Below are 24802 nucleotides of genomic sequence, written 5' to 3' on the forward strand. Positions count from 1 at the left end.
CTCAGGATGTGGCTCCTCTGAGAACATAAAGATTGTGCATGTTGACGTCCAACTGCCTGATCGTGCTCTTCTCCCAATGGGAGATACCGTAGGTCTATATTACATCTTAGAAGCTTGTTCAGAATAGTGACTGATATTCTAATGTGTATGGCTTTTTATTGCTATCACTTATATAGCGCTAGTATTAATTCCACAGCGCTTTACAGATGTGAGCATAGTTTTTGGGGTTTTTTTCATGAAAAATGTACTCAGGCTTCAGGAGCTGTTATTTGTGGCCTCATCCGTTGCTGCATGTTCACAATGTTAACATTTCTTTTCTTAAGGACCAAACTAACGAGGACAAGCACGCAGATGGACTGATAGTAAGTTAATCCCTAATGGATCGCTTCCTTTCCTTCTGCAGCATTTCTCCTGATCTCAGGAACACCGTCCGCACCATTCTCCAAATCCACAAACCTCACCTGCTTCTCAAATAATCATCCCTCCCATCAAACACTAACGTTTCACTAGAAAGCCTGTTACTTATGACCGAGGGAAACATAGGCCAGTAATCGACTGATCATCCGTCAGAGGATCCAGCAGAGATACATGAGCAAAAAGTTCTTCCAAGTTCTTGTTTGTAGTTTTTTGTTTTTTTGAACCATGGAAGTCTATAAAAAAAATAGATCCGGATTGCCATTTATCTTCCGTTATAAACTGATCCAGTAAGGATCCTTTACAAATGAAAGAAAGACGGATGGCTACATAGCAATCAGTTATCGGACAGGTTTTCCATAGACTCCAGTGGTAAAAATAAGTAAATAAGTGGATCCTGCAAAAATCAATTTTTTTCAAATCAGACAAGAACATTGTCTGCAGAACCTTATTGCAAACTGATCTCTGCAGGATCCGATCTAATGGATGATTACTGGACATGAACCTCTCCTTACACACGGGATCCTCTACAAATACTGATGACATTGGTGGATGTGGAGGATTTCACAATTTCTAGTCTGCATTATTTCCTCACGTCCCAGCTGCACCGCCGGCCTCGGGACCCCAAATAAAAGCGGGTCTGTGATGCGGTCAGTCCTGGTCACGAGGGAACCAATTTAGGCTACAAACTGCTCCTTGTCAGAGAGCGCCTGGAAATGTCACAAAACAAACGCTTGTAATGTGGGTGCGGTTTTTGATGCTTTTTTTTTTGTGACAAATGTTGGCAAACGCAGGAAGAATGAACACGCTGCATCTTTTTTTTTGTCACAAACTTTTGTCAAAGAAAATGCTGACAAACTGCAACGTGCGCATAGAAACTCTAACTTCTCATAGACTTTGCTGGGAAGTCAGATGTCAATGTTCTGCGAACAAAACTGCACCAAAAAACGCGACAAAAACGCAGCGTGCGCATGTGGCCTTAATGAAAATTAGTGACTTCGTAAATACATTGCTTCATTTACTTTCCACTGCTTTTCAGTTACAGCCTGTGTTATCTTTGGCGCTGCATTTAGAATTCTGTAGGCTTCAGAGCTGGAATCTTTGAATTGGATAAGAGCCTAAAGGCCCTGTCACACACAGAGATAAATCTGTGGCAGATCTGTGGTTGCAGTGAAATTGTTGCCAATCAGTGCCAGGTTTGTGGCTGTGTACAAATGGAACAATATGTCCATGATTTCACTGCAACCACAGATCTGCCAAAGATTTATCTCTGTGTGTGACGGGGCCTTTAGGCTCTGTGCCCACGACAGCTCGCACCTGCGGATATATCCGCAGGTTTCCCGCAGCAACCCCCCAGAATCAGCAGCTATCCATTGCTGCGGGATTCCAGTGAAATATCTGCAGAAAACCTGCAGACATTTATGCGACTTAAGGCCCCGTCACACACACACAGATAAATCTTTGGCAGATCTGTGGTTGCAGTGAAATCATGGACATATTGTTCCATTTGTACACAGCCACAAACCTGGCACTGATTGTCCACAATTTCACTGCAACCACAGATCTGCTGCAGATCTATCTCTGTGTGTGACAGGGCCTTTACCTGCGGAAGTGCCGGCCTCTATCTCCATAGTGGAGGGCCGGGATCTCCGCAGGTATTTCCTCAGGAATAATTGACATGCAGTCACATGCGGTTGCGGGACATCCGCAGCATATTCCGCAGCCGCACATACCGCAGCATGGACACAGACACTCCCTATGTCCCATAGGATAACATGGGCAGTGTCTGTACTTGCTGAAACCTGCGCATTTATCTAGAAAATCCAGTTAAATCTGCAGGTTTTCCGTGGCAAAATCCACAGGTGCGAGCTCCCGTGGGCACATAACCTTAGACCTTGTGCCCACAGGTGTGTTTTTTTTCATGTTTTTTTCCTTCCTTTTTTTAACCGATTTAAAAGCAAGGAAAATGCATCCCAGCAAAGACTGAGAATCGTGACGTGTTGTGCACACACTGCTTCTTTTTTACTTGCTTTTTTTGTTACTGAAAAGAGACCCGTCAATTCTTTTTGCTTGTTTTCCTGCTTTTCCCCTATGTCAATACATAAGAAGTGTGAAAAGAAGCACAAAAAAGCAGCTTTTTTTTTTTTAGCCGGGAAAAAAATGCACTGTGGGCACAAAGCCTTTTTTTTTATTTATTTTTTTACGTCACATGTATCAATCACCTTTTGATTTATTCAGTGAATGCCACAAACAATGCGGTGATCGTGGGGGGGGGGTCCCCTGTCATAGACCCCATAGACGTCCATAGCAAAAGTGAGGAGCTGTGCAGAAATCCTTCTCCTCGTGCTGCGGTTTGGGATTGAGGATCGTGTTCATGTGTTGAGTAAATATAAACCGGTCGTGTTATTTTCTGCCCCACATTGGGATCTGCAGCGTCGCTTTCTTCTGGATGATTGTCTTAGTCGCTCTTATAATTCTGCTACAGAACATTAGATGCAAATACGCCCCGCGCTGCACCCCGCAATATTGTATCCCGTATTGCCAGACGTGATCAGGGCCGGTATAGATGTGCCAGTATTTTGGGGATCCTTCATGAAGATACAGAACTTGCTTATTTATACCTCTAATATTTGAAAAGGAAAGATGATGTGATGACGCCTCCGGTCTCGGGTGGTCTCCTCTAGGGGTGGAGTGATGGATTCCTGCTCATTCAGTCGTGTGACTGCTGGAGCCACTCCGGGGTCTCAGGTGACTGATGGGCGGTGGGATGACGTCCTGCACATCAGCAGCTAATGGGTGGTCTCAGCAGCCGGTGGCTAAATGTGCAGATCCCAAGGAGTTTCACTAAGCTCAAACTCATAGTAAAAATATGTGGTAACAAAGTACCCGAAACTTAAACTCCCTGAACTTCCAGATGCATAGAACAGGGACGACTGCAGCGCTCCAGAGAGAACATACCCCCATGTGTTTGTCAAGTAAATGGGATTTAAAATGTTGCATATAGTGTGGTGTTAACACCTACAGGGCAGCACGGTGGCTTTTGTGGTTAGCGCTGTAGGAAGGGTGGCTCAGTGGTTAGCGCTGTAGGAAGGGTGGCTTTTGTGGTTAGGGCTGTAGGAAGGGTGGCTCAATGGTTAGGGCTGTAGGAAGGGTGGCTCAGTAGTTAGTGCTGCAGGAAGGGTGGCTCAGTGGTTAGCGCTGCAGGAAGGGTGGCTCAGTGGTTAGCACTGTTGCTTTGCAGCGCTGGGGTCCCGTGTTCAAATCCCACCAAGGACGACATCTGCAAGGAGTTTATGTTCTCCCTGTGTTTGCGTGGGTTTCCTCCGGGGTTTCTGGTTTCTACCCACCCCACACTCCAGACATCCTGATAGGGAATGTAGATTGTGAGCCCCAATGGGGACAGCGATGCTGAAGTCTGTGAAGCGCTGTGGAATTTATGGCGCTATATAAGTGAATAAAATAAATTATATATAATATTGTTTATTTATTGTTTTGCGGGGATGGGAGTTCTTCTGCTCCAAAATCCTCCTCACATAGTGCATAAAAAAAAACACTGTACAACCTTTTCCTATTCATTTCTATGGGAAACCACTTTCCCTCTTTTTAAAGAGGTAGTTTATAATTTTACATAGATGGTCTGTCCTTAGTATAAGTCATCAATGTTTGTTCGGCCGGGGTCTGACACTCCGCTCCCCCTCTGATCAGCTGTTCTGTGTTTCGGCGGTGGCAGCAGGAAATGCACCGTTCTGGAGCTGCTCCGTCTTCTGATAGCGGCCGCTGCCGGCTGCTGCTCATCCGCCTGCCATTCTAATCAATGGGAGGCGAATGTGCAGTATCTGGCCACGGCCACTATCAGAAGACGGAGCAGCTCCGGAGCGGAGCATTTCCTGCTGCCACCGCCGAAACACAGAACAGCTGATAAGCGGGGTGCTGCCGGGTGCTGGACCCCGATCGATCAGACATTGATGACCCATACTAAGGACAGGACATAGCGGTGGACAACCTCATTAAAATGTGTTAAAAGCAACTTGTGAGAAACAAAAATGTCTGCAAACTGCTCCACAGTAGACTCAGTGTATTCTGCAAAAAAGCTTCCACAACCATTTCAGGGACAGAGCCTCCAGAAACTGCGAGAAAGGAGTATTCTCTGCTGCAGCTTACACTTATTCTGTGTGAACATAGTCTTACATCACAGTCGTCCCCATCCTATATACACAGGCGTCTGTTCTCGCTTTCTCCTTGTATACTAGCATCTCTTTATGCACCGTTTCTCTCCATTTTTCTTTCTGCTCATGGATTTGCCATCCTGTCCTCCTTTACCATTAACCACTCTGTGTAGTTTACATTTCATCCTGTTTGCATTATTGCTCATTGCAAAATCATTACTGCATGTTTTACCTATAAAACCAGGGTCACAAAATGTAACCCCCCCCCCACCTGTCATAGGCCTCACCCAGCAAATCCTACCACCTTGCTTTGCACTGGTGAGAGGTAAACACCCCGAAACACCGGTCTGCCAATGGTGTCTGATTTGTTTGTTTTATCCTAACTAATGTGGCAAGGCTTGATAAAGGGTTGATATTGAATTTAGGATTGGAACATCCAATTTCTTCATCGTTCCTATGGGAGACCCAGACCATGGGTGTATAGCTTCTGCCTCCGGAGGACACACAAAGTACTACACTAAAGTGTAGCTCCTCCCTCCGAGCATATACACCCCCTGGATAACCAAATATAGCCAGTTCAATGCTTTGTGTTCAGGAGGCACACATCCACACATGCATTCTCATCTGATTTTTGATTTTTAAGAATTTGAAGAAAAGCGGGTCCAAGCCTGGACTCCCAGCATGTCCCTTCTCACCCCACTGTGTCGGCGGTGTTGTTAAGGTTGATTTCAGGGCTGGAGCCTTACATGCCGCGCTCCTTCACCATCCCTCGGGCTCTGGCTTGAAGTGGGAGCCAGCACGGTTCTTCCTGCCTTGCAGGAGACCGGTTTCCATCCGCAGCCCTTTCAGGATCCTGCCGGACGGAGCACTCATCCCTCAAGGACCTGGCCCTGCGTCTCACAAGCTAAGTATTTGAGACGTTATTTGGGGGGTCCCTTGTACTTTATTGTTGGGGAGAGTGTGTTATTTAACTTTTGTGACTTTTCCGGCCGGTTCTCTGGTTTTCACCTGAGAACCGCGCCAAGGGTGCCTGCGCGCCGGCCGCATTGTAAAATTTAGGCCCCGGCTTCGCCTGAGGCCTAGTTTCATTTTCACTGCCCCTGCATGTCAGTCATGCAGAGGGACAGTGCGGCTCCGCCCACCGGCCGTTCGGCACAAGGGAGGACACTCCTCTCTGAGGAGATGTTTCCCTCCCCTGTATATCTCCTTGGCCCTCCGGATCCCGCTCTTTGACTAGGCTCCGCCCCCTCTCCTCGCTCCGGCGCCATTTTATCAGCGTTCTCATCGGCGCTGACTGCAGCATCTCTGCTAATCTGTCTGGGGGTCCGAGCTGTGGGATCCGGAGGGCACACAAACGGTCTGGTAAGCCACAACCTCCGGTTGTGGACCTGCTTATATACTCTCTGGGGGTCATTCTGGCTCAGAGCCCCCACTTCAGCAGCATGTCTCACACAAGGAGCAAGGCTGCAAGGCTGTACTCAATATGCACTGCATGTAAGCTCGTACTGCCTGAACCGAGCACTTATCCACATTGTGACGCCTGCTCTAACATGGTGGTGCCTCAGCCTGGAGTCTCCCCAGTGGTCCCTCCGGCTGCTCCGGCCCCGGTGGCTGAACCCCCGGCTTGGGTAGAATCCTTCTCTAGGTCAATCTCCCAGTCTTTTGCCGACTCCATGGGACAGCTGTCCCGGACTTTGCTGACCATGCATCAGCCCCCTTCTCGGGGCGCCTCTGCTGCTACGGCTCGCTCTGCAGAGCTCACAGAGGATTCTTCACCTGCTCCCAGACCCCATCCTCCTAAAAGGAGACGCAGGGTCCCCTCTCCTTCCTCGTCCCGCGGCTCTGATTCACGAGCTGACTCGCAGGACGAGGAGGATGTCTTTTCTAGGGGCTCGGACGCTACCTCCATGTGCCCCATTGATCTGACCGAGGGTGACGGAGATGTTAGTGATTTGATTGCATTCATTAATTCTGTACTGGATCTCAATCCGCCAGTATCAGAGGAGCAACCCTCTCTGGCAGAAAAGCACCAGTTTACCTCGCCTAAGAGAGCAAAGAGTGTGTTCTTTAACCACTCCAGTTTTCAGGCCACTGTGACCAAGCCCAGGGCCTGTCCTGACAAACGCTTTCCAAAGCGTGGTTCTGATGACCGTTTTCCCTTTCCACCAGAGGTGGTCAAGGAGTGGGCTCACTCACCAAAGGTAGACCCTCCGGTGTCTAGACTCTCAGCCCGGACAGTTGTATCAGTGGCTGATGGCACCTCACTGAAGGATCCCACTGACCGCCAGGTTGACCTTCTGGCCAAATCTGTATATGAGGCGGCAGGGGCCGCGTTTTCCCCGACTTTTGCAGCAGTGTGGGCTCTCAAAGCCATCTCTGCTTCTCTGGAGGAGATGCATTCCCTCACCAGGGACTCTATGCCTGAAATGGTTGCCTTAACTTCCCAGGCTTCAGCCTTTTCATCCTACGCCATGTCTGCCATGCTAGAGGCTGCTCACCGCACTGCGGTGGCTTCGGCTAATTCCCTCGCTATCCGCAGGATCTTGTGGCTTCGAGAGTGGAAGGCAGACGCTTCTTCAAAGAAGTACCTTGCTGGGCTCCCATTTGCTGGGTCCAGGCTGTTCGGTGAACAACTGGATGAGATTATTAAGGAAGCTACTGGCGGGAAGAGTACTTCTTTGCCACAGACTAAAACCAGGAAACCTGTCCAGGGCAGGAACCAGTCGAGGTTTCGTTCCTTTCGTTCCTCTAACTGGTCGTCCTCTAAGCCCTCGGCCTCGTCCACTAACTCAGCCAAGAACCAGAAGCCCACCTGGCGCAAGAAGCCGCGTCCACAAAGGTCCGCAGGAGCTGCTGCCACCAAGGCAGCCTCCTCTTGACTATCTGGCCGAGCCAGCAACGTCCTTGGTCGGTGGCAGGCTCTCCCACTTTGGCGACTTGTGGTTTCAACACGTCTCCGATCAGTGGGTGCGGGATATCATCTCCCACGGCTACAGGATAGAATTCTCTTCCAGCCCGCCAAAGATTTTTTTCTGTCAACTCCCCCCTGCTCCAAGGCCGCCGCCTTCTCTCAGGCCGTGGCATCCTTGCAGGCCAACGGAGTAATTGTACCGGTTCCCGCCCGGGAACGGTTCAGAGGTTTCTACTCAAATCTCTTCCTAGTCCCCAAAAAGGACTGTTCCTTCCGGCCCATCCTGGATCTCAAGCTTCTCAACAAGCATGTTCAGGTGCGGCATTTTCGCATGGAGTCTCTGCGATCAGTCATTGCCTAAATGACCCAAGGAGATTTCCTGGCATCCATCGACATCAGAGATGCCTATCTGCATGTGCCAATTGCAGTTTCACACCAGCGTTGGCTACGTTTTGCAATCGGAGAGGAACATTTCCAATTCGTGGCTCTCCCCTTCGGGTTAGCCACGGCCCCTCGAGTATTCACCAAGGTCATGGCAGCAGTGGTTGCGGTTCTGCACCTCCAGGGGTTGGCAGCGATTCCTTACCTGGACGACCTTCTAGTCAAGGCTTCATCCAGTGCAGACTGTCAGCGGAGTGTCTCGCTCACTCTCACCACTCTTGTTCAATTCGGGTGGCTTGTCAATCTGCCCAAGTCCACTCTGACTCCGACCCAGAAACTCACGTACCTAGGGAAGCAATTCGAAACTCTGCCGGCACTTGTCAAGCTGTCCTTAGTCAAACAGCAGTCCCTCCATCTGGCGGTGCGCTCTCTGCTGAGGCCCCGCCGTCATTCCATCAGGCACCTAATGCAGGTGCTGGGTCAGATGGTGGCGTCAATGGAAGCGGTTCCCTTTGCCCAGTTCCATCTGCGTCCTCTGCAGCTGGACATTCTCCGCTGTCTTCCTCGGCCAAAATCTATCACAGGACCTGGAGAATTTTCCTGTCCTGGTGTCGCTCTTCCGGCCATGCTCCTTGGCCTTTTTCCTTGCCGACCCTCCTGTCCTTTCTACAGTCCGGTCTGCAGCTAGGGCTATCCCTCAATTCTCTCAAGGGACAGGTCTCGGCTCTGTCAGTGTTGTTCCAGCAGCGTATCGCCCGGCTGGCTCAGGTGCGCACCTTCATGCAGGGCGCGTCTCACATCATTCCGCCTTACCGGCGGCCCTTGGATCTCTGGGACCTCAATTTGGTTCTCACGGCTTTGCAGAAACCCCCCTTTGAGCCTCTTAGGGAGGTCTCTTTGTCTCGTCTTTCACAGAAAGTGGTCTTTCTAGTGGCCATAACTTCCCTCAGGAGAGTCTCTGATTTGGCTGCGCTCTCTTCGGAGTCACCTTTTTTGGTTTTTCATCAAGACAAGGTGGTTCTCCGTCCGACTCCGGACTTTCTCCCTAAGGTGGTATCTCCTTTCCACCTTAACCGGGACATTTCATTGCCTTCCTTTTGTCCGGCTCCTGTTCATCGCTTTGAAAAAGCGTTGCATACTTTAGATCTGGTGCGGGCGCTCCGGATCTATGTGTCACGCACCGCTGTTCTTAGGCGATGCACCTCTCTTTTTCTGCTGACCACAGGTCGGCGTAAGGGCCTCTCTGCTTCTAATCCGACCCTGGCTCGTTGGATTAGGTCGGCCATTTCTGATGCCTACCAGTGTACTCAGGTGCCTCCCCCGCCGGGGATCAAGGCACACTCGACCAGAGCTGTCGGTGCCTCTTGGGCTTTTAGGCACCAGGCTACGGATCAGCAGGTCTGTCAGGCGGCCACTTGGTCTAGTCTGCACACCTTTTCGAAGCACTACCAAGTGCATGCTCATGCTTCGCAGATGCGAGCTTGGGCAGACGCATCCTTCAGGCGGCTGTCGCCCATTTGTGAAGTTAGGTTTCGCCTACTTCTCAGTTTTCTCTTTATTCCCACCCATGGACTGCTTTGAGACGTCAAATGGTCTGGGTCTCCCATAGGAACGATGAAGAAAAAGAGAATTTTGTTTACTTACCGTAAATTCTTTTTCTTATAGTTCCGTATTGGGAGACCCAGCACCCTCCCTGTTGCCTGTTGGCAGTTTCTTGTTCCGCGTGTTATCACCGGCTGTTGTTGTAGACAGAGGCTCTGGTTGTTCCGCTTTTGCTCTGTTCTACTTGTGGGTGGCTATTCTCCTTCAGCTTTTGCACTAAACTGGCTAGATTTGGTTATCCAGGGGGTGTATATGCTAGGAGGGAGGAGCTACACTTTTTAGTGTAGTACTTTGTGTGTCCTCCGGAGGCAGAAGCTATACACCCATGGTCTGGGTCTCCCAATACGGAACTATAAGAAAAAGAATTTACGGTAAGTAAACAAAATTCTCTTTATTTGGCACCGCACCTTATTGATGTGAGGTATAACATAAAGGCTGCTCAGTAGTTTCCTTTTCTTTTCGCTTTATTTTGCACATGAAATATTTATTGCGCTGAAGGCTCCAGCCTTGAGATACTTTCTGGTGTCCTGCGTTATGGCTGCAAATATTGCATTGTTATTTTTCCACGTATCTGCCTAATGGAAAAATAGCTTAATGTATTCCCATTCTTGTCATGCGAGTCCTTAACAGAATGCATTAAGTGTCATTAGCATCTCCAGAGAGGCGCGTCCTAGGAACGGTCATCATCCGGCCGCTCGTATCTTTTCATGAGGATTAGTTGTACTGGGATTTGGCGGCTGATGATTCTAGATTTTTACATATATACACACATATATTTTTTCCTTTCCTGAACAGATTCTCTTTCTAGATCTTTCTGCACTGAAGCTTGATGGTTCTGATTTGCTCCATCCTCCCGCTTACTCTGTTACATTTCTGCTTCTCTCCATAGAGCACCATAAATCCTGTGGATTCCATATATCAGCCAAGTCCATTGGAGCCTGTACTGATCCGCACGATGCCCACGCAAACCGTTCCCATGCCAGGTAAGGGTTCTGAGGGTTTGTTCACACACTGCAGTTTTGAGGGGTTTTTGCAGCACCTTCTTGAAGGTGTAAAAGCTGCACTTTAGGCTATGTGCACACGTAGCAGATTTTTTTCTGCACATAAAATCGCATCTCTTAGCAGGGAAGAAGCTTCTGAAAAATAGAGCCTTTTTGCTGTGTTTATGAATTTTTTTTTTTCCATGTGTTTTTTCTTGCTTTATGCCTTTTTCATGCCTTTTTCATGGCTTTTTTTTTGCATGGCTTTTTTTAATGCCTTTTTTTTGCATGTCTTTTTTATGCATGCCTTTTTTTCATGTGTTTTTATTTTATTTATTTAGATAGGGAAAACTGAGAAAAAAGCAGAAATAATTGACATGTTGTTTTTTTTTTTTTTTGCATGGCTTTTTTTTTGCATGGCTTTTTTTTGCATGCCTTTTTTCATGCGTTTTTTTTCTTGCTTTATTATGCCTTTTTCATGGCTTTTTTTTGCATGGCTTTTTTTTAATGCCTTTTTTTGCATGCCTTTTTTATGCATGCCTTTTTTTCATGTGTTTTTATTTTATCTATTTAGATAGGGAAAACTGAGAAAAAAGCAGAAATAATTGACATGTTGCTTTTTTTTGTTCAGCACTAAAATCTGCAAGGAAAAAAGCAGCAACATGTGCACAGCAATTCAGGATTTTCATACTCTTTGCTGGAATGCTTTTTACCTAGTAGTATTGATTAAAATCTGCCAGAAAAAAAGCAGCAAATCTGCTACATGTGCACTGAGCCTAAATGTACCATCAGTGTTTTTTCACATTCGCTGCATGTAAGCTCTTTCAGCATTTTTTCACCCATTCAGATGAATAGAGGGGGGGGTGGGTAATGCATAAAGACATAATTTTACAATTTTATATATAACTAGAAGGTGGCCCGATTCTACGCATCGGGTATTCTAGAATTTACGTATTGTGTAGTTCATGTATGATTTTTGTTATATATATATATATATATATATATATATATATATATATATATATATATATATATATATATATATATATATATATATATATATATATATATATATATATGAGATGTTGTTGTGTGTAGTTACCAAGTGTTTGTGTAGGGCACTGTACATGTTCTGGGTGTTGTCTGGGTGTGACGGGGGGTGAGAGCGGTGTTGTATGTGTGTTGCGTGTGTTGCGTTGTTTGTGGAGCGCTGTGTGTCTGTAGCGTTGTGTGTGTGTTGCGCGGTTTGTGTGTGTGTGGTGTGTTTTGGGGGGAGGTATGTTTTGTGCAATGTGTGTGTGCCGCGGTGTTTGTGTGTTGGGTGTTGTGTGTGTGCAGCGTTGTCTGTGTGTGTGGGTGTCTGTGTAGGGCAGTTGTTTGTGGTTCCCAGTAAGTGTGGGTGTGGTGTGTTGTGCAGTGCGCGCGCGTGTGTGTGTGTGTGTGTGCATCAGCCTCTCTTCTCTCAGCCTACCTCTCCCAGCCTCCCTCCTCCCAGCCTCCCTCAGCATCAGCCTCCCTCTCCCAGCCTCCCCAGCATCAGCCTCCACCAGCATCAGCCTCTCTCCTTCCAGCCTCCTCCAGCATCAGCCTCCCTCTCCCAGCCTTCCCCAGGATCAGCCTCTCTCCTCCCAGCCTCCGTCCTCCCAGCCTTCCCCAGCATCAGCTTTCCCCTCCCAGCCTCCCTCAGCATCAGCCTTCCCCAGCATCAGCCTCTCTCCTCCCAGCCTCAGCCTCTCTCCTTCCAGCCTCCCCCAGCATCAGCCTCTCTCCTTCCAGCTTCCCTCAGCATCAGCCTCCCCTTCCCAGCCTTCCCCAGGATCAGCCTCTCTCCTCCCAGCCTCCTTCCTCCCAGCCTCCCTCTCCCAGCCTCCCTCAGCATCAGCCTTCCGCTCCCAGTCTCCCCCAGCATCAGCCTCCCCAAGCATCAGCCTCCACCAGCATCAGCCTCTCTCCTTCCAGCCTCCCCCAGCATCAGCCTCTCTCCTTCCAGCCTCCCTCAGCATCAGCCTCCCGTTCCCAGCCTTCCCCAGGATCAGCCTCTCTCCTCCCAGCCTCCTTCCTCCCAGCCTCCCTCAGCATCAGCCTTCCCCTCCCAGTCTCCCCCAGCATCAGCCTCCCCAAGCATCAGCCTCCACCAGCATTAGCCTCTCTCCTTCCAGCCTCCCCCAGCATCAGCCTCCCCAAGCATCAGCCTCCACCAGCATCGGCCTCCCTCGTCCCAGCCTCCTCCTCCCAGCCTCCCCCAGCATCAGCCTCTCTCCTCCCAGCCTTCCCCATGATCAGCCTCTCTGCTCCCAGCCTCCTCCAGCACGCCGTGCTCCTCTGCCGACACTCACACACCCGATCGCATCCACTCACACACACCCGATCGCATCCACTCACACACACCCGATCGCATCCACTCACACACACCCGATCGCATCCACTCACACACACCCGATCGCATCCACTCACACACACCCGATCGCATCCACTCACACACACAGACACTGACGATATCGCACATACGCGCTTATACTCACAACATCCGGGGATATCACATGCTTCTGGCCATGTGATCCTCCGGCAGGTCCTGGAAGATCACAACAGCACAGTACCGCCGCCGAGAAGCAAGCGATATCCCAGGATGTTGTGAGTATGTGGATGCGATGTGATGTGTGTGTGTGAGTGAGTGTGATCTGATTTGTGTGTGTGTGTGTGTGTGCTGTTATGTGTGTGCTGTTATGTGTGTGTATGTTCCGCAGCTGCAGGACCTTGATGTGTGGATGCGATGTGATGTGTGTGTGAGGTGTGTGTGAGAGTGAGTGGGAGCCGGTGTACACTGGTAACTATGATACACATCGGGTAACTAAGGGACCTTAGTTACCCGATGTGTATAATGGTTACCAGCTTTCACGGCCTCCGTGAAGATCCCAGCATCGCAAGGTTATGTCTGGCGCTGCTGGGATCCTGACGGAGCCGGTGTAGAAGCAAGCGATATCCCAGCATGTTGTGATGTGTGAGGTGTGTGTGTGAGAGTGAGTGTGATCTGATGTGTGTGTGTGTACTCACCTGGGAATCGGGGCTCCGTGTCAGTTTGGCCAGAGCGAGCGTGCATTGCGTGAGGGGGGCGGGGCCTGCAGAGAGCCGGGGCGAGAGGCCAATCCGTGTGGGGGGGGCGGGGCCATGGCGAGCCCAGCAGCCAATCAGCTTTGTGTCACCGTAAGGACACAATTTCGGAGCATGACAGACAGACAGATAGACAGACAGACAGACAGACAGAATAAGGCAATTATATATATAGATAATTTTGCATAAAGTATTTTACATAACATTTTTCCTGCCAACATTGTTTTTGTTATGTGGAAAAAGCTGCTGCAAATCCTCAGTCTGTGAACGTCCTTATAGTTATTGCTAAATTTGTCTGAATTAATCCTCTTCTCAGATACTGTGTACAAGCATCGTAAACTATAAGATTTGGGGGGGGTCCCATTTTTTTAGAAAAAAAAGTGTACATCAGATACAAAATTTGGGGAAGTCTGTATCAATGCATCACACAGACCAATGATTTTAAAGAGTAATTGCACTTTCAGAAAACTTTTTGAAGTGTCAAGTCCATATATAAAGGGGCCCGGCTGCCGCGTTCACTCCCGTTGGTAAAGCCGAAGCTTTCAGTCATCCGCTTTACCTGAAGACTGTATATTTAGGCTTTGTTCTAGCCCCTTCTTCAGTCTCCGAGGTGAATACTTTGCACCTTGACCCCCTGAAATTACAGGTAATAGCCGGGTCCAGTCGGCCGGTGTAAAAATCAGCTCAGTAACATCGGACTAATGCAATCCTTCATGTGCGATGGTGCATAGGTTAATATCGGTCCGCGGGTTCTCCTTTGCACACGCGAAAGCACAAAATACAAGGAGACCGATCGCTGAGGGACCGGATGCTCGAAAAGGGCAATCCCTCTAAGACATGGGGTGCTATACGTTGTTGCATATGTAATATTGTGTATATATGTTTATCGATCTCTGAGCTTTATAGACTAGGACAGAACTTGTAAATTGGGTTATTTTGCGTCACCTTTTTTAGTGACTGATTTGCCTTTTATCTTCCAGAAGCCGTGCAGGTTGGTAAAGGAGAGCAGCGGCCATCGTCACTGGCTGTGGGGTCAGTAATGGGCACCCTCGCCAGTCATCAGACGCCAACACCCAACAGCACAGGTGAGGCGTTTCATCAGGAATTCCTCCTTCTTAAAGGGATTTTCACAACATTTTAGTTAACTGAGCGCTGAGGTTGTTACCACAAGGAACCAGAGGAAGCGGCTCTAACGTGATCTTTCTGAACGATGTGCAGGGCAAGAACGCACAACTCCCCTCCATTTAGTCTCTGGGACTGTTGAAAATCGCTGAGTGCTTTACTCCGTTTTCTACAGTAGACAAAAAAAATGGAGTGAGGTGTGCATGTGTAACGTCCACTCAATTCATACAGGGTTCTGCAGAGTCTTATTCTCCACATCACTGGTGGGCGCTTATGTCAGATCGCCAGCTATCAATACGTTATTCCCCATCCTATAGATAACTTTCAGCCCTGGGGGGGGAACCCTTTAACTTAGAACCTCTGAAAACATAGGAAGGACTGCAAATCAGGTGTGCTAAAGCTGAGAGGAGTGATGTACTGAAGAACAGTACTGTATGTAAAGGGGCTGCAGGGAGAGAGGAGTGATGTACTGAAGGACAGTGCTGTATATGAAGGGGCTGCAGGGAGAGAGGAGTGATGTACTGAAGGACGATACTGTATATGAAGGGGCTGCAGGGAGAGAGGAGTGATGTACTGAAGGACGGTACTGTATGTAAAGGGGCTGCAGGGAGAGAGGAGTGATGTACTGAAGGACAGTACTGTATGTAAAGGGGCTGCAGGGAGAGAGGAGTGATGTACTGAAGGACAGTACTGTATATTAAGGGGCTGCAGGGAGAGAGGAGTGATGTACTGAAGGACGATACTGTATATGAAGGGGCTGCAGGGAGAGAGGAGTGATGTACTGAAGGACAGTACTGTATATGAAGGGGCTGCAGGGAGAGAGGAGTGATGTACTGAAGAACAGTACTGTATATGAAGGGGCTGCAGGGAGAGAGGAGTGATGTACTGAAGGACGGTACTCTATATAAAGGGGTTGAGGGGGGAGAGGAGTGATATACTGCAGCATTGGGCTTTGCATAATGCTGTACAATGCATGAGGCTTAGCTGAGGGATGTATTGCAGGACGAGGCTAAAGCTGTAGCATGGAGCTGAGGGATGTAGTGCCGGACGGGGCTGAGGGGAGGGCTGTAGTGCCGGACGGGGCTGAGGGGAGGGCTGTAGTGCCGGACGGGGCTGAGGGGAGGGCTGTAGTGCCGGACGGGGCTGAGGGGAGGGCTGTAGTGCCGGACGGGGCTGAGGGGAGGGCTGTAGTGCCGGACGGGGCTGAGGGGAGGGCTGTAGTGCCGGACGGGGCTGAGGGGAGGGCTGTAGTGCCGGACGGGGCTGAGGGGAGGGCTGTAGTGCCGGACGGGGCTGAGGGGAGGGCTGTAGTGCCGGACGGGGCTGAGGGGAGGGCTGTAGTGCCGGACGGGGCTGAGGGGAGGGCTGTAGTGCCGGACGGGGCTGAGGGGAGGGCTGTAGTGCCGGACGGGGCTGAGGGGAGGGCTGTAGTGCCGGACGGGGCTGAGGGGAGGGCTGTAGTGCCGGACGGGGCTGAGGGGAGGGCTGTAGTGCCGGACGGGGCTGAGGGGAGGGCTGTAGTGCCAGACGGGGCTGAGGGGAGGGCTGTAGTGCCGGACGGGGCTGAGGGGAGGGCTGTAGTGCCGGACGGGGCTGAGGGGAGGGCTGTAGTGCCGGACGGGGCTGAGGGGAGGGATCTACTAGAAATTTGAACTGCATATAAAGGGAATGCAAGGATTGCTGTACTGCTGGATAGAGCGGAGAGGAACCATGTACTGCAGGATAGAGCGGAGAGGAACCATGTACTGCTGGATAGAGCGGAGAGGAACCATGTACTGCTGGATAGAGCGGAGAGGAACCATGTACTGCTGGATAGAGCGGAGAGGAACCATGTACTGCTGGATAGAGCGGAGAGGAACCATGTACTGCTGGATAGAGCGGAGAGGAACCATGTACTGCTGGATGTGGCTGAGAGGAGGAATGTATGATGTAATGAATACTCCAGAATGGTACAGTATATAATGGGGTTAAGGAAAGTCATGTATTGCTGGACAGTGGGACTATATATACTGCATGATGGGGCTGATAGGAGCCATGTATGTGAATATGGTGGTGTGTATATATATATATGAGGTTATAATTCCGATCCTTCTATCCCTGCAGGCAGCGGTCAGTCTGTCCCCAGCAGTAGTCTGACGTCCCCCAGCCATGTCAATCTGTCCCCTAACACGGTGCCGGATTTCTCCTACTCCAGCAGTGAGGACGAGTTCTATGACGCCGATGAATTCTACCAGAGCACGTCCTCCCCGAAGCGCTGCATGGAGTAAGTCTGGTGCCCGGTCTCCTGGTAATATTGCTTTAGCGGACTACAAATACAAGGTGTCACTCAGCCAAACGATCAGTTACACTCAAGTCATTTAGGTAAAAGACACCCCACCCCCCCTAGCCCCCCCCCTTTTTTTTTTTTTTTTTTCCCCTCTAACTATAATATATATTTTGACACTAGAAAGTATGGAAAGTAGAGAAGACATCGGGAACCTGGAAACTGTAGCGGCCATTACACTTCCGAGTAGATTGTCGGGTTCAGCCTGGAACGTTCTTTCGCCTATTTCCATCTTAGGATTGGCAACTTATTTCATGTAGTTTGGCCACTTTAAGAAAAACAGCACCGGGTGCATTTTGGCCGATATTAGGGACGTAAATCCCGGGTTTATTAGTTACACCAGTGTAGACGACTTTGGGGCTGTAACTCCACTTCTTGTGAAGCATAGGAGACCGGCTGTTACATCCAGAATTCGGACACAAGAATCGCACCGGTTACAAAAGTCCAAAAGCAATCAGTCATTTAATCTTTTGACATTGATTTTGTGACAAAATTAGCATTTACTATGTTATTATATTGGAAAAGGTGACCTGGCCATTGTTCAGTAATTTGCAAAAAACATTTCAGTGCAAAATCCGTGCCAAAAATTCATGACAAATCTGAAGTCTGAACATGGCCCAATGTAACCACAAGGGAATATAAATCGCTCTTATAAATGTTGTAGACTTGCCGTCTCCACCAAATGCACAGTTCAGTGTTGGAAAGTCGATGTAAACAACAAAAAAAAACACTGATCCAGCGTGACCGGAAAAAACAAAAACCTTCAAAAGTACAAATTCCACTGAGAAGTGACCTCAGCCATGATAACACGAAGGAGTAAATACAGCCGCGTGCTAATCCTGATAAGAAAACACTCCTGGAGCACAGCACGGATAGCCGGGCCTGGGGAATGAGGTGTTAACTTGTCCTTAAGGGTATGTATCCACGGTAGAACGTACCTGCGGATTTTTCTGCATGAAAATCCGCGACTTTCGCGGCAAATCCGCACCCGCGGATTTGCCGCGGATTTTGATGCGGATTTTTTTTGTTTTTTTTCACCATTCTATACCCAAAATCCGCACCAAAATCCGCAACAAATAATTGACATGCTGCAGATTTTTCCGCATCAAAATCCGCGGAAAATCCGCAGTGGAAAAATCCGCAGCATGGACACAGCATTTCCAAAATGCCATTGAAATGGCTTGGAAGTGCCGCTGCTGCAGATTTTCGGGAAATCCGCGGCAAAATCCGCGGTAAATCCGCAGCGTGGGCACATAGCCTAATGAATCGGATTACCTAGAAATTTTAACTCCAAGGTCCATTCACATTCGCCAATTATCGAGCTTAAGAACGTTTGTTTCCTGATAATTCCTGCAGTCTAAACAGGCTGCCGATCACCAGACGTACGAGCAAGACATTTATTAGTTGGGAAAAAGGATCATTGTTCTCGGCAACACCTCTAAACCGGATCTGTGCTGCTGAGAACAATTGCTGCCTATGCACAGTGAACCATCTGTACAGATTGCTCCAAGTATATCTTAAGAGCAGTTGGCCTGTGTAAGCAGACAAATATAAGAGACCATCAGATAAATACCGTATATACTAAAGTGTAAAGACCCCGTCACTCACAACGAGATCGCTAACGAGATCTCGTCATGTGTGACACCAGCGATCAGGCCCCTGCTGTGAGATCGCTACTCATTGCAGAATGGTCCAGACCATTTTCTTCAAAGGCGATAACCTGCTGGGCAGGACACATCGCTGTGTGACAGGGTCCCAGTGACTGCCGAGATCGTTATACAGGTCGCTACTGCATCGCTGGTAAGGCCTGACTGTGTGACATCTCACCTGCGACCTCCCAGCGGCTTACCAGCGATCCCTATCAGGTGGTATCGTTGGGATCGCTGGTAAGTCGTTGTGTGTGACTGGGCCTTGAGCTGACCCAAGTATAAGCTGAGGCCCCTAATTTTACCACAAAAAACTGGGAAAACGTATTGACTCAACTATAAGCCTAGGAAGGGAAATGTAGAAGCTGCTGGTAAATATAAAAAATTAAAATAGATACCAATAAAATGTAATGTGCCCCATCCTTGTTTCCTGTAGTAATGTGCCCCATCCTGTAATAATGTGCCCCATCGTGTAGTTGTGTCCATCTTTGTGCCCCATCCTGTAGTAATGTGCCCCATCCTGTAGTAATGTGCCCCATTCTTGTCTCCTGTAGTAATGTGCCCATCCTTGGCTCCTGTAGTAATGTGCCCCATCCTGTAGTAATGTGCCCCATTCTTGTCTCCTGTAGTAATGTGCCCATCCTTGGCTCCTGTAGTAATGTGCCCCATCCTGTAGTAATGTGCCCCATTCTTGTCTCCTGTAATAATGTGCCCATCCTTGTCTCCTGTAGTAATGTGCCCCATCCTTGTCTCCTCTAGTAATGTGCCCCATTCTTGTCTCCTGTAGTAATGTGCCCCATCCTTGTCTCCTGTAGTAATGTGCCCATCCTTGTCTCCTCTAGTAATGTGCCCCATTCTTGTCTCCTGTAGTAATGTGCCCCATCCTTGTCTCCTGTAGTAATGTGCCCCATCCTTGTCTCCTCTAGTAATGTGCCCCATTCTTGTCTCCTCTAGTAATGTGCCCAGTCTTGTCTCCTGTAGTAATGTGCCCATTCTTGTCTCCTGTAGTAATGTGCCCCATTCTTGTCTCCTGTAGTAATGTGCCCATTCTTGTCTCCTGTAGTAATGTGCCCATTCTTGTCTCCTGTAGTAATGTGCCCATTCTTGTGCCCCATCCTGCAGGAATGTGCCCCATCCTGTAGTAATGTGCCCCATCCTTGTGCCCCATCGAGTAGTTGTGTCCATCTTTCTGCACCATCCTTTAGTAATGTCCTTCTACTGGTTCCCCTTCTTGTCCCCTATTATGCCATTGTTTACATACACCCACCCGAAAAAATATTCTCACTTGTCCTCCGTTCCTGCGGTTTCCTCTTACCTGCTTCTTGCAGACCGCACAGAGACCCCTCCATGATCGTGTCCGGTGCGCGGGGCTTTCCTGCAGTCATCGCTTTTACTTCAGTTGAATCCTTTTGCGACGCAGCGAAGCATTCAACTGCAGTAAAGAGATGACGGCCGTGGCAGCCCGGACTGGATCATCAAGGAGCGCTATATGCGGACAGCGAGCACACAGGCCCCTCCATGATCGTGTCCGGTGCGCGGGGCCGCCGCTGCCGTCATCTGTTTACTACAGTTGAATTTTTTGTAGCCTCGTGCACCGTACGTGATCATAGAGGGGTCTATGGGCGGTCTGCTAGAGGTAGGTAAGAGGACACCGCAGGAACAGAGGAGAGGTGAGAATGTTTTGTGGACCCTCACTTCACTATAAGTCGGGAAGGGGAGGGGGGGGGCGTTTTCAGCATAAAAAAATGGTCTGAAATGCTCTGCTTATACAAAAGTGTATACGGGTAGTTGATCTGCAGTTGTTCACACTGACAATTTGTTGTTGCTTTAGTGTGAGCTCCGTATATCTCTGGATTGTATACGGGTGCCGGAGGTCGGACCACCACGAATACCCCTGTAATAGACCGTTTCTCCTCCTTTGTACATATGGTGTCTTCTGCGTTGTCCATTGTGCATTCAGTTTTGTGTAGAATTTCGTCCTGGTCTAAATATTTGTTTGTTTTGTTTCTTTTTTGTGCTTTTTGCTGCCAGACTTCTGTCTAGTTGGTAAGGATCATGTATATTTCAGAATTTACATTCACATTATCTCTATCAATGTAACGAGCGCTCACTAACAATTTTATAATTAAGCATTGAAATGTCACCGCGATTAATCTTCCTGTCTTGCAGACGCATTGACATATTGTTTTTCTTTGTCGCTCCATTGGGAGACCCAGACAATTGGGTGTATAGCTATTGCCTCTGGAGGCCACACAAAGTATTACACTTAAAAGTGTAAGGCCCCTCCCCTTCTGGCTATACACCCCCAGTGGGATCACTGGCTCACCAGTTTTGTGCTTTGTGCGAAGGAGGCAACACATCCACGCATAGCTCCACTTTTTAGTCAGCAGCAGCTGCTGACTATGTCGGATGGAAGAAAAGAGGACACATATAGTGTCCCCAGCATGCTCCCTTCTCACCCCACTGTATGTCGGAGGTGTTTGTAAGGTTGAGGTACCCATTGCGGGTACGGCGGCAGGAGCCCACATGCTGATTCCTTCCCCATCCCTTTTTACAGGGCTCTGGGTGAAGTGGGATTTACCGGTCTCCAGGCACTGAGACCGTGCTCCATCTACAGCCCCTGGAGAAGATGCTGGATGGAGCGGAGTACATCAGGGACATGGCCCTGCTTCCTCAAGGTACTCTGTGTCCCCGTGCATTTGGCGCTCACACCGCAGCATGCTGGGTGTTGTAGTGCGCCGGGGGACATCAGCGCTGCGGCGCCTGTGCCATGGCCTCATTCAGCTTAGCTGAAGCAGGCACACTTCCAGGAATCGGTCGCGCCGGCCGCTGGGACTGCGGCGCGGCTGGCACTTGTAGTGCGCCGGGGGACATCAGCGCTGCGGCGCCTGTGCCATGGCCTCATTCAGCTTTGCTGAAGCAGGCTCACTTATGGGAATTGGTCGCGCCGGCCGCTGGGACTGCGGCGCGGCTGGCACTTGTAGTGCGCCGGGGACTTCAGCGCGGCCTGCGCTTTTACGGCGGCCGCGCTGATAACTAGAGTCCCCGGCTTTTGCGGCCTGCTTCCGTTCGTTCCCGCCCCCAGACCTGCCAGTCAGGAGAGGGGCGGGACGCTGGCCACTTCCAGGAATCGGTCGCGCCGGCCGCTGGCAGCGGCGCGGCTGGCACTTGTGGTGCGCCGGGGACTTCAGCGCGGCCCGCGCTTTTACGGCGGCCGCGCTGATAACTAGAGTCCCCGGCTTTTGCGGCCTGCTTCCGTTCGTTCCCGCCCCCAGACCTGCCAGTCAGGAGAGGGGCGGGACGCTGGCCACTTCTATGAATCGGTCGCGCCGGCCGCTGGAACTGCGGCGCGGCTGGCACTTGTGGTGCGCCGGGGACTTCAGCGCGGCCCGCGCTTTTACGGCGGCCGCGCTGTTAACTCGAGTCCCCGGCTTCTGGGCCTAGTCTCCCTTCGTTACCGCCCACAGCCCTGACAGTCAGGGTAGGGGCGTGACGCTGCATAGAGCAGAGCTGAGAGCTGGAGTATGTTTTGCATACTCCACCCCTCTCACTGTGTGCACTGTGAATCCGGATTCCCGCACTTTCTCAGGCACGCCCACGGCTTCCTTCTCTACAAGGACACCGGCAGCCATTAGTGTCAGTTTCTGTACGATACAGAGACAAGTGTGGAAGACCCTGGCATTCTGATAGTCACACAATCGCTGTAACAGGCGTTAAGCAGCACCTGTGGTGCTAACCCCACTAGTGCAGAAGTGCACTTATAGATATGCTTGTACTATATACATTGCACTGTTTGGTCGCACGTTGTATATACCCTCCTGGATTATGCGGAGGAGTTATCAGCATATTCTCTGTGTAAAACAAAGGTGCAGAACCACATGTTTTTCTATACAGCTGGTACAGCATGTACGGCTATACGGCCGGCAGGTACATAGACTCCCATTGTATGCACTAATGGCCAGGGGATGAGGACGGTGTCTGCAGTATTTACTGACAGTTTTTCTGAGACTATGGCTATGATACTAGAAGCCTAGCAGTCCGGACATGTCTCTCACAATATGGGCACTGTTGAATCATTGATCCATGGCCCCCCTCAGTGTGAATAACTAACAGCTCCGGGAATGTCACACGCATCCCAGAGTCACGGCTCTGCACGGACGTCAGTCCCAGACAGCCTAAGCGGGCTCACTATGAGCGGCCTCGGTTTCATCAGGGTCCTAACAGAAGGACTCGCTGTGTAATGAGGCGGAAGTAGCGGCTCAGGATTCTGATCCTGAGACCGCTCTCAATCTGGATACACCTGATTGTGACGCCATAGTAAATAATCTTATAGCGTCCATCTATAGAATGTGGGTTATTTCTCACAGCTCCTCCAGTGGAGGAGTCAGCTTCACGTATTTTTCTGGACCACTCTGCCTTCAGAGAGGCAGTCCAGGAACACCACGCTTATCCAGATATGCGCTTCTCCAAACGGCTTAGGATACACGTTATCCCTGTCCCCTGACTTGGTCAAGGACTGGACCCAATGTCCCGAGCGGCATCCTCCAATCTCCAGGCTTGTAGCTAGATCCATAGTTGCAGTGGGAGATGGAACTGCAAACTCAAAGATGCCACTGACAGACAGATGGATCTCTGGTCGAAAGCCATCTATGAGGCTGTCGGCGCACCGTTGGCTCCGGCATTCTCTCCCTTGGGGCACTCCAAGCTATTTCAGCTTGTCTTACACAGATTGACACGGTTACACGTACATCTGTGCCGCAGGTGGCATCCTTAACCTCTCAAATGTCTGCATTTGTTTCTTACGCGATTCAGGTTGTCCTGGACTCTGCGAACCGTGCGGCGGTAGCCTCCGCTACTCCGTGTTTTTAAGCAGAGCCTGGTCTGCTCGTTAAGTGAATGGAAGGCAGATTCTGCTTCCAAAAAAGGTTGCCTAACCAGTTGCCTTTTTCTGCTGACCGACTGTTTGGTGAGCGTTGGATGTAACCATCAAACAGTCCAGGGGTAAGGATTCATCCTTTCCTCAGCCCGGACACAACAAACCCCAACAGAGCAAGAGGCAGTCGGGGTTTTCGGCCTTTTCGAGGCTCGGGCAGGTCCCATTTTTCCTCGTCCAATGTGGACTCAAAAGGATCAGAGGAGCTAAGATTCTTAGCGGGCTCAGTCTCGCCCAAAAAAGCGACAGTCTGAAAACCCGCTTCCAAGGCGGCTTCCTCATGACTTGCGGCCTCGGTCGGTAGCAGGCTCTCCCGCCTTGGCGATATTTAGCTGCCATAGGTCAATGACCATTGAGTGTGAGACATTCTGTCTCACGGGTACAGGATAGAGCTCACTTCTCGTCCTCCAACTCGATTCTTCAGAATTTCTCCACCTCCCGGCCGGGCCGCTGCTCTTCTGCAAACAGGGTGCACTCTATAGGCAGAAAGAGTGATGACCCCCGTTCCTCTTCAGGAACAAGGTCACGGTTTTTACCCCAAATTCTTTGCGGTACCTATAACAACGGGCCGTTCCGTCCCGTTCTGGATCTAAAAATGCTCAGCAAGCTCGTGGACACCAGGCGGTTCCGGATGGAATCCCTCCGCCATGTCATCGCCTCAAGGTCCCAAGGATATTTCCTAGCATCATTAGGCATCAAGGATGCTTATCCACACGTGCCGATTGATCCAGAGCACTAGCGTTTCTACGCTTCGTTATAGGAGACGAACACCCTCTGTTCGTAGCTCTACCTTCCGGCTAGCGACAGTCCAACTGGTCTTCGCCAAGGTCAGGGCAGCAGTAGTCACAGTCCTGCACTCTCAGGGTCACTCTGTGGTCCCGTATTTAGACGATCTACTTGTCAAGGCACTCTCTTAGGAAACATGCCAACACTGCCCGAACGTTGCGCTGGAGACTCTCTAGAGTTTTGGGTGGATCATCAACTTTTTAAAGTCAGATCCGACCCCGACCCTATCGATAACATATCTAGGCATAGAGTTTCTTACTCTCTCAGCGATAGTGAAGCTGCCGCTAGACAAACAGCATTCACTACGGGCTGCAAGCTCTTCTTTAAGAACCAGTCGCACACATTGAGACGCCTCATGCACTTCCTACGTAAGATGGTAGCAATGGAGGCAGTTCCTTTCGCGCAGTTTTACTGCGTCCACTACAATGGG

The 24802-nt window shown here is 49.9% G+C and overlaps 1 protein-coding gene across 7 annotated transcripts in view; it reads left to right on the top strand.

Moving 5' to 3' along the window:
* Nucleotides 1-24802, top strand: part of OSBPL9 (oxysterol binding protein like 9) — a 155741-nt gene that overhangs the window by 96184 nt on the left and 34755 nt on the right. For 4 of the 7 annotated variants that reach the window (XM_075320562.1, XM_075320566.1, XM_075320568.1 and 1 more), the window contains 5 exons: nucleotides 324-362; nucleotides 10364-10457; nucleotides 14543-14647; nucleotides 16788-16947; nucleotides 20685-20699. In XM_075320562.1, the coding sequence (XP_075176677.1) occupies nucleotides 324-362; nucleotides 10364-10457; nucleotides 14543-14647; nucleotides 16788-16947; nucleotides 20685-20699 (413 nt within the window). The remainder of the gene's footprint in view (nucleotides 1-323; nucleotides 363-10363; nucleotides 10458-14542; nucleotides 14648-16787; nucleotides 16948-20684; nucleotides 20700-24802) is intronic. The other 3 variants (XM_075320563.1, XM_075320564.1, XM_075320565.1) reach the window with 3 other exon arrangements.

This window comes from Anomaloglossus baeobatrachus, chromosome 8 (genome assembly GCF_048569485.1).
Source record: "Anomaloglossus baeobatrachus isolate aAnoBae1 chromosome 8, aAnoBae1.hap1, whole genome shotgun sequence".
Classification (NCBI taxonomy): domain Eukaryota; kingdom Metazoa; phylum Chordata; class Amphibia; order Anura; family Aromobatidae; genus Anomaloglossus; species Anomaloglossus baeobatrachus.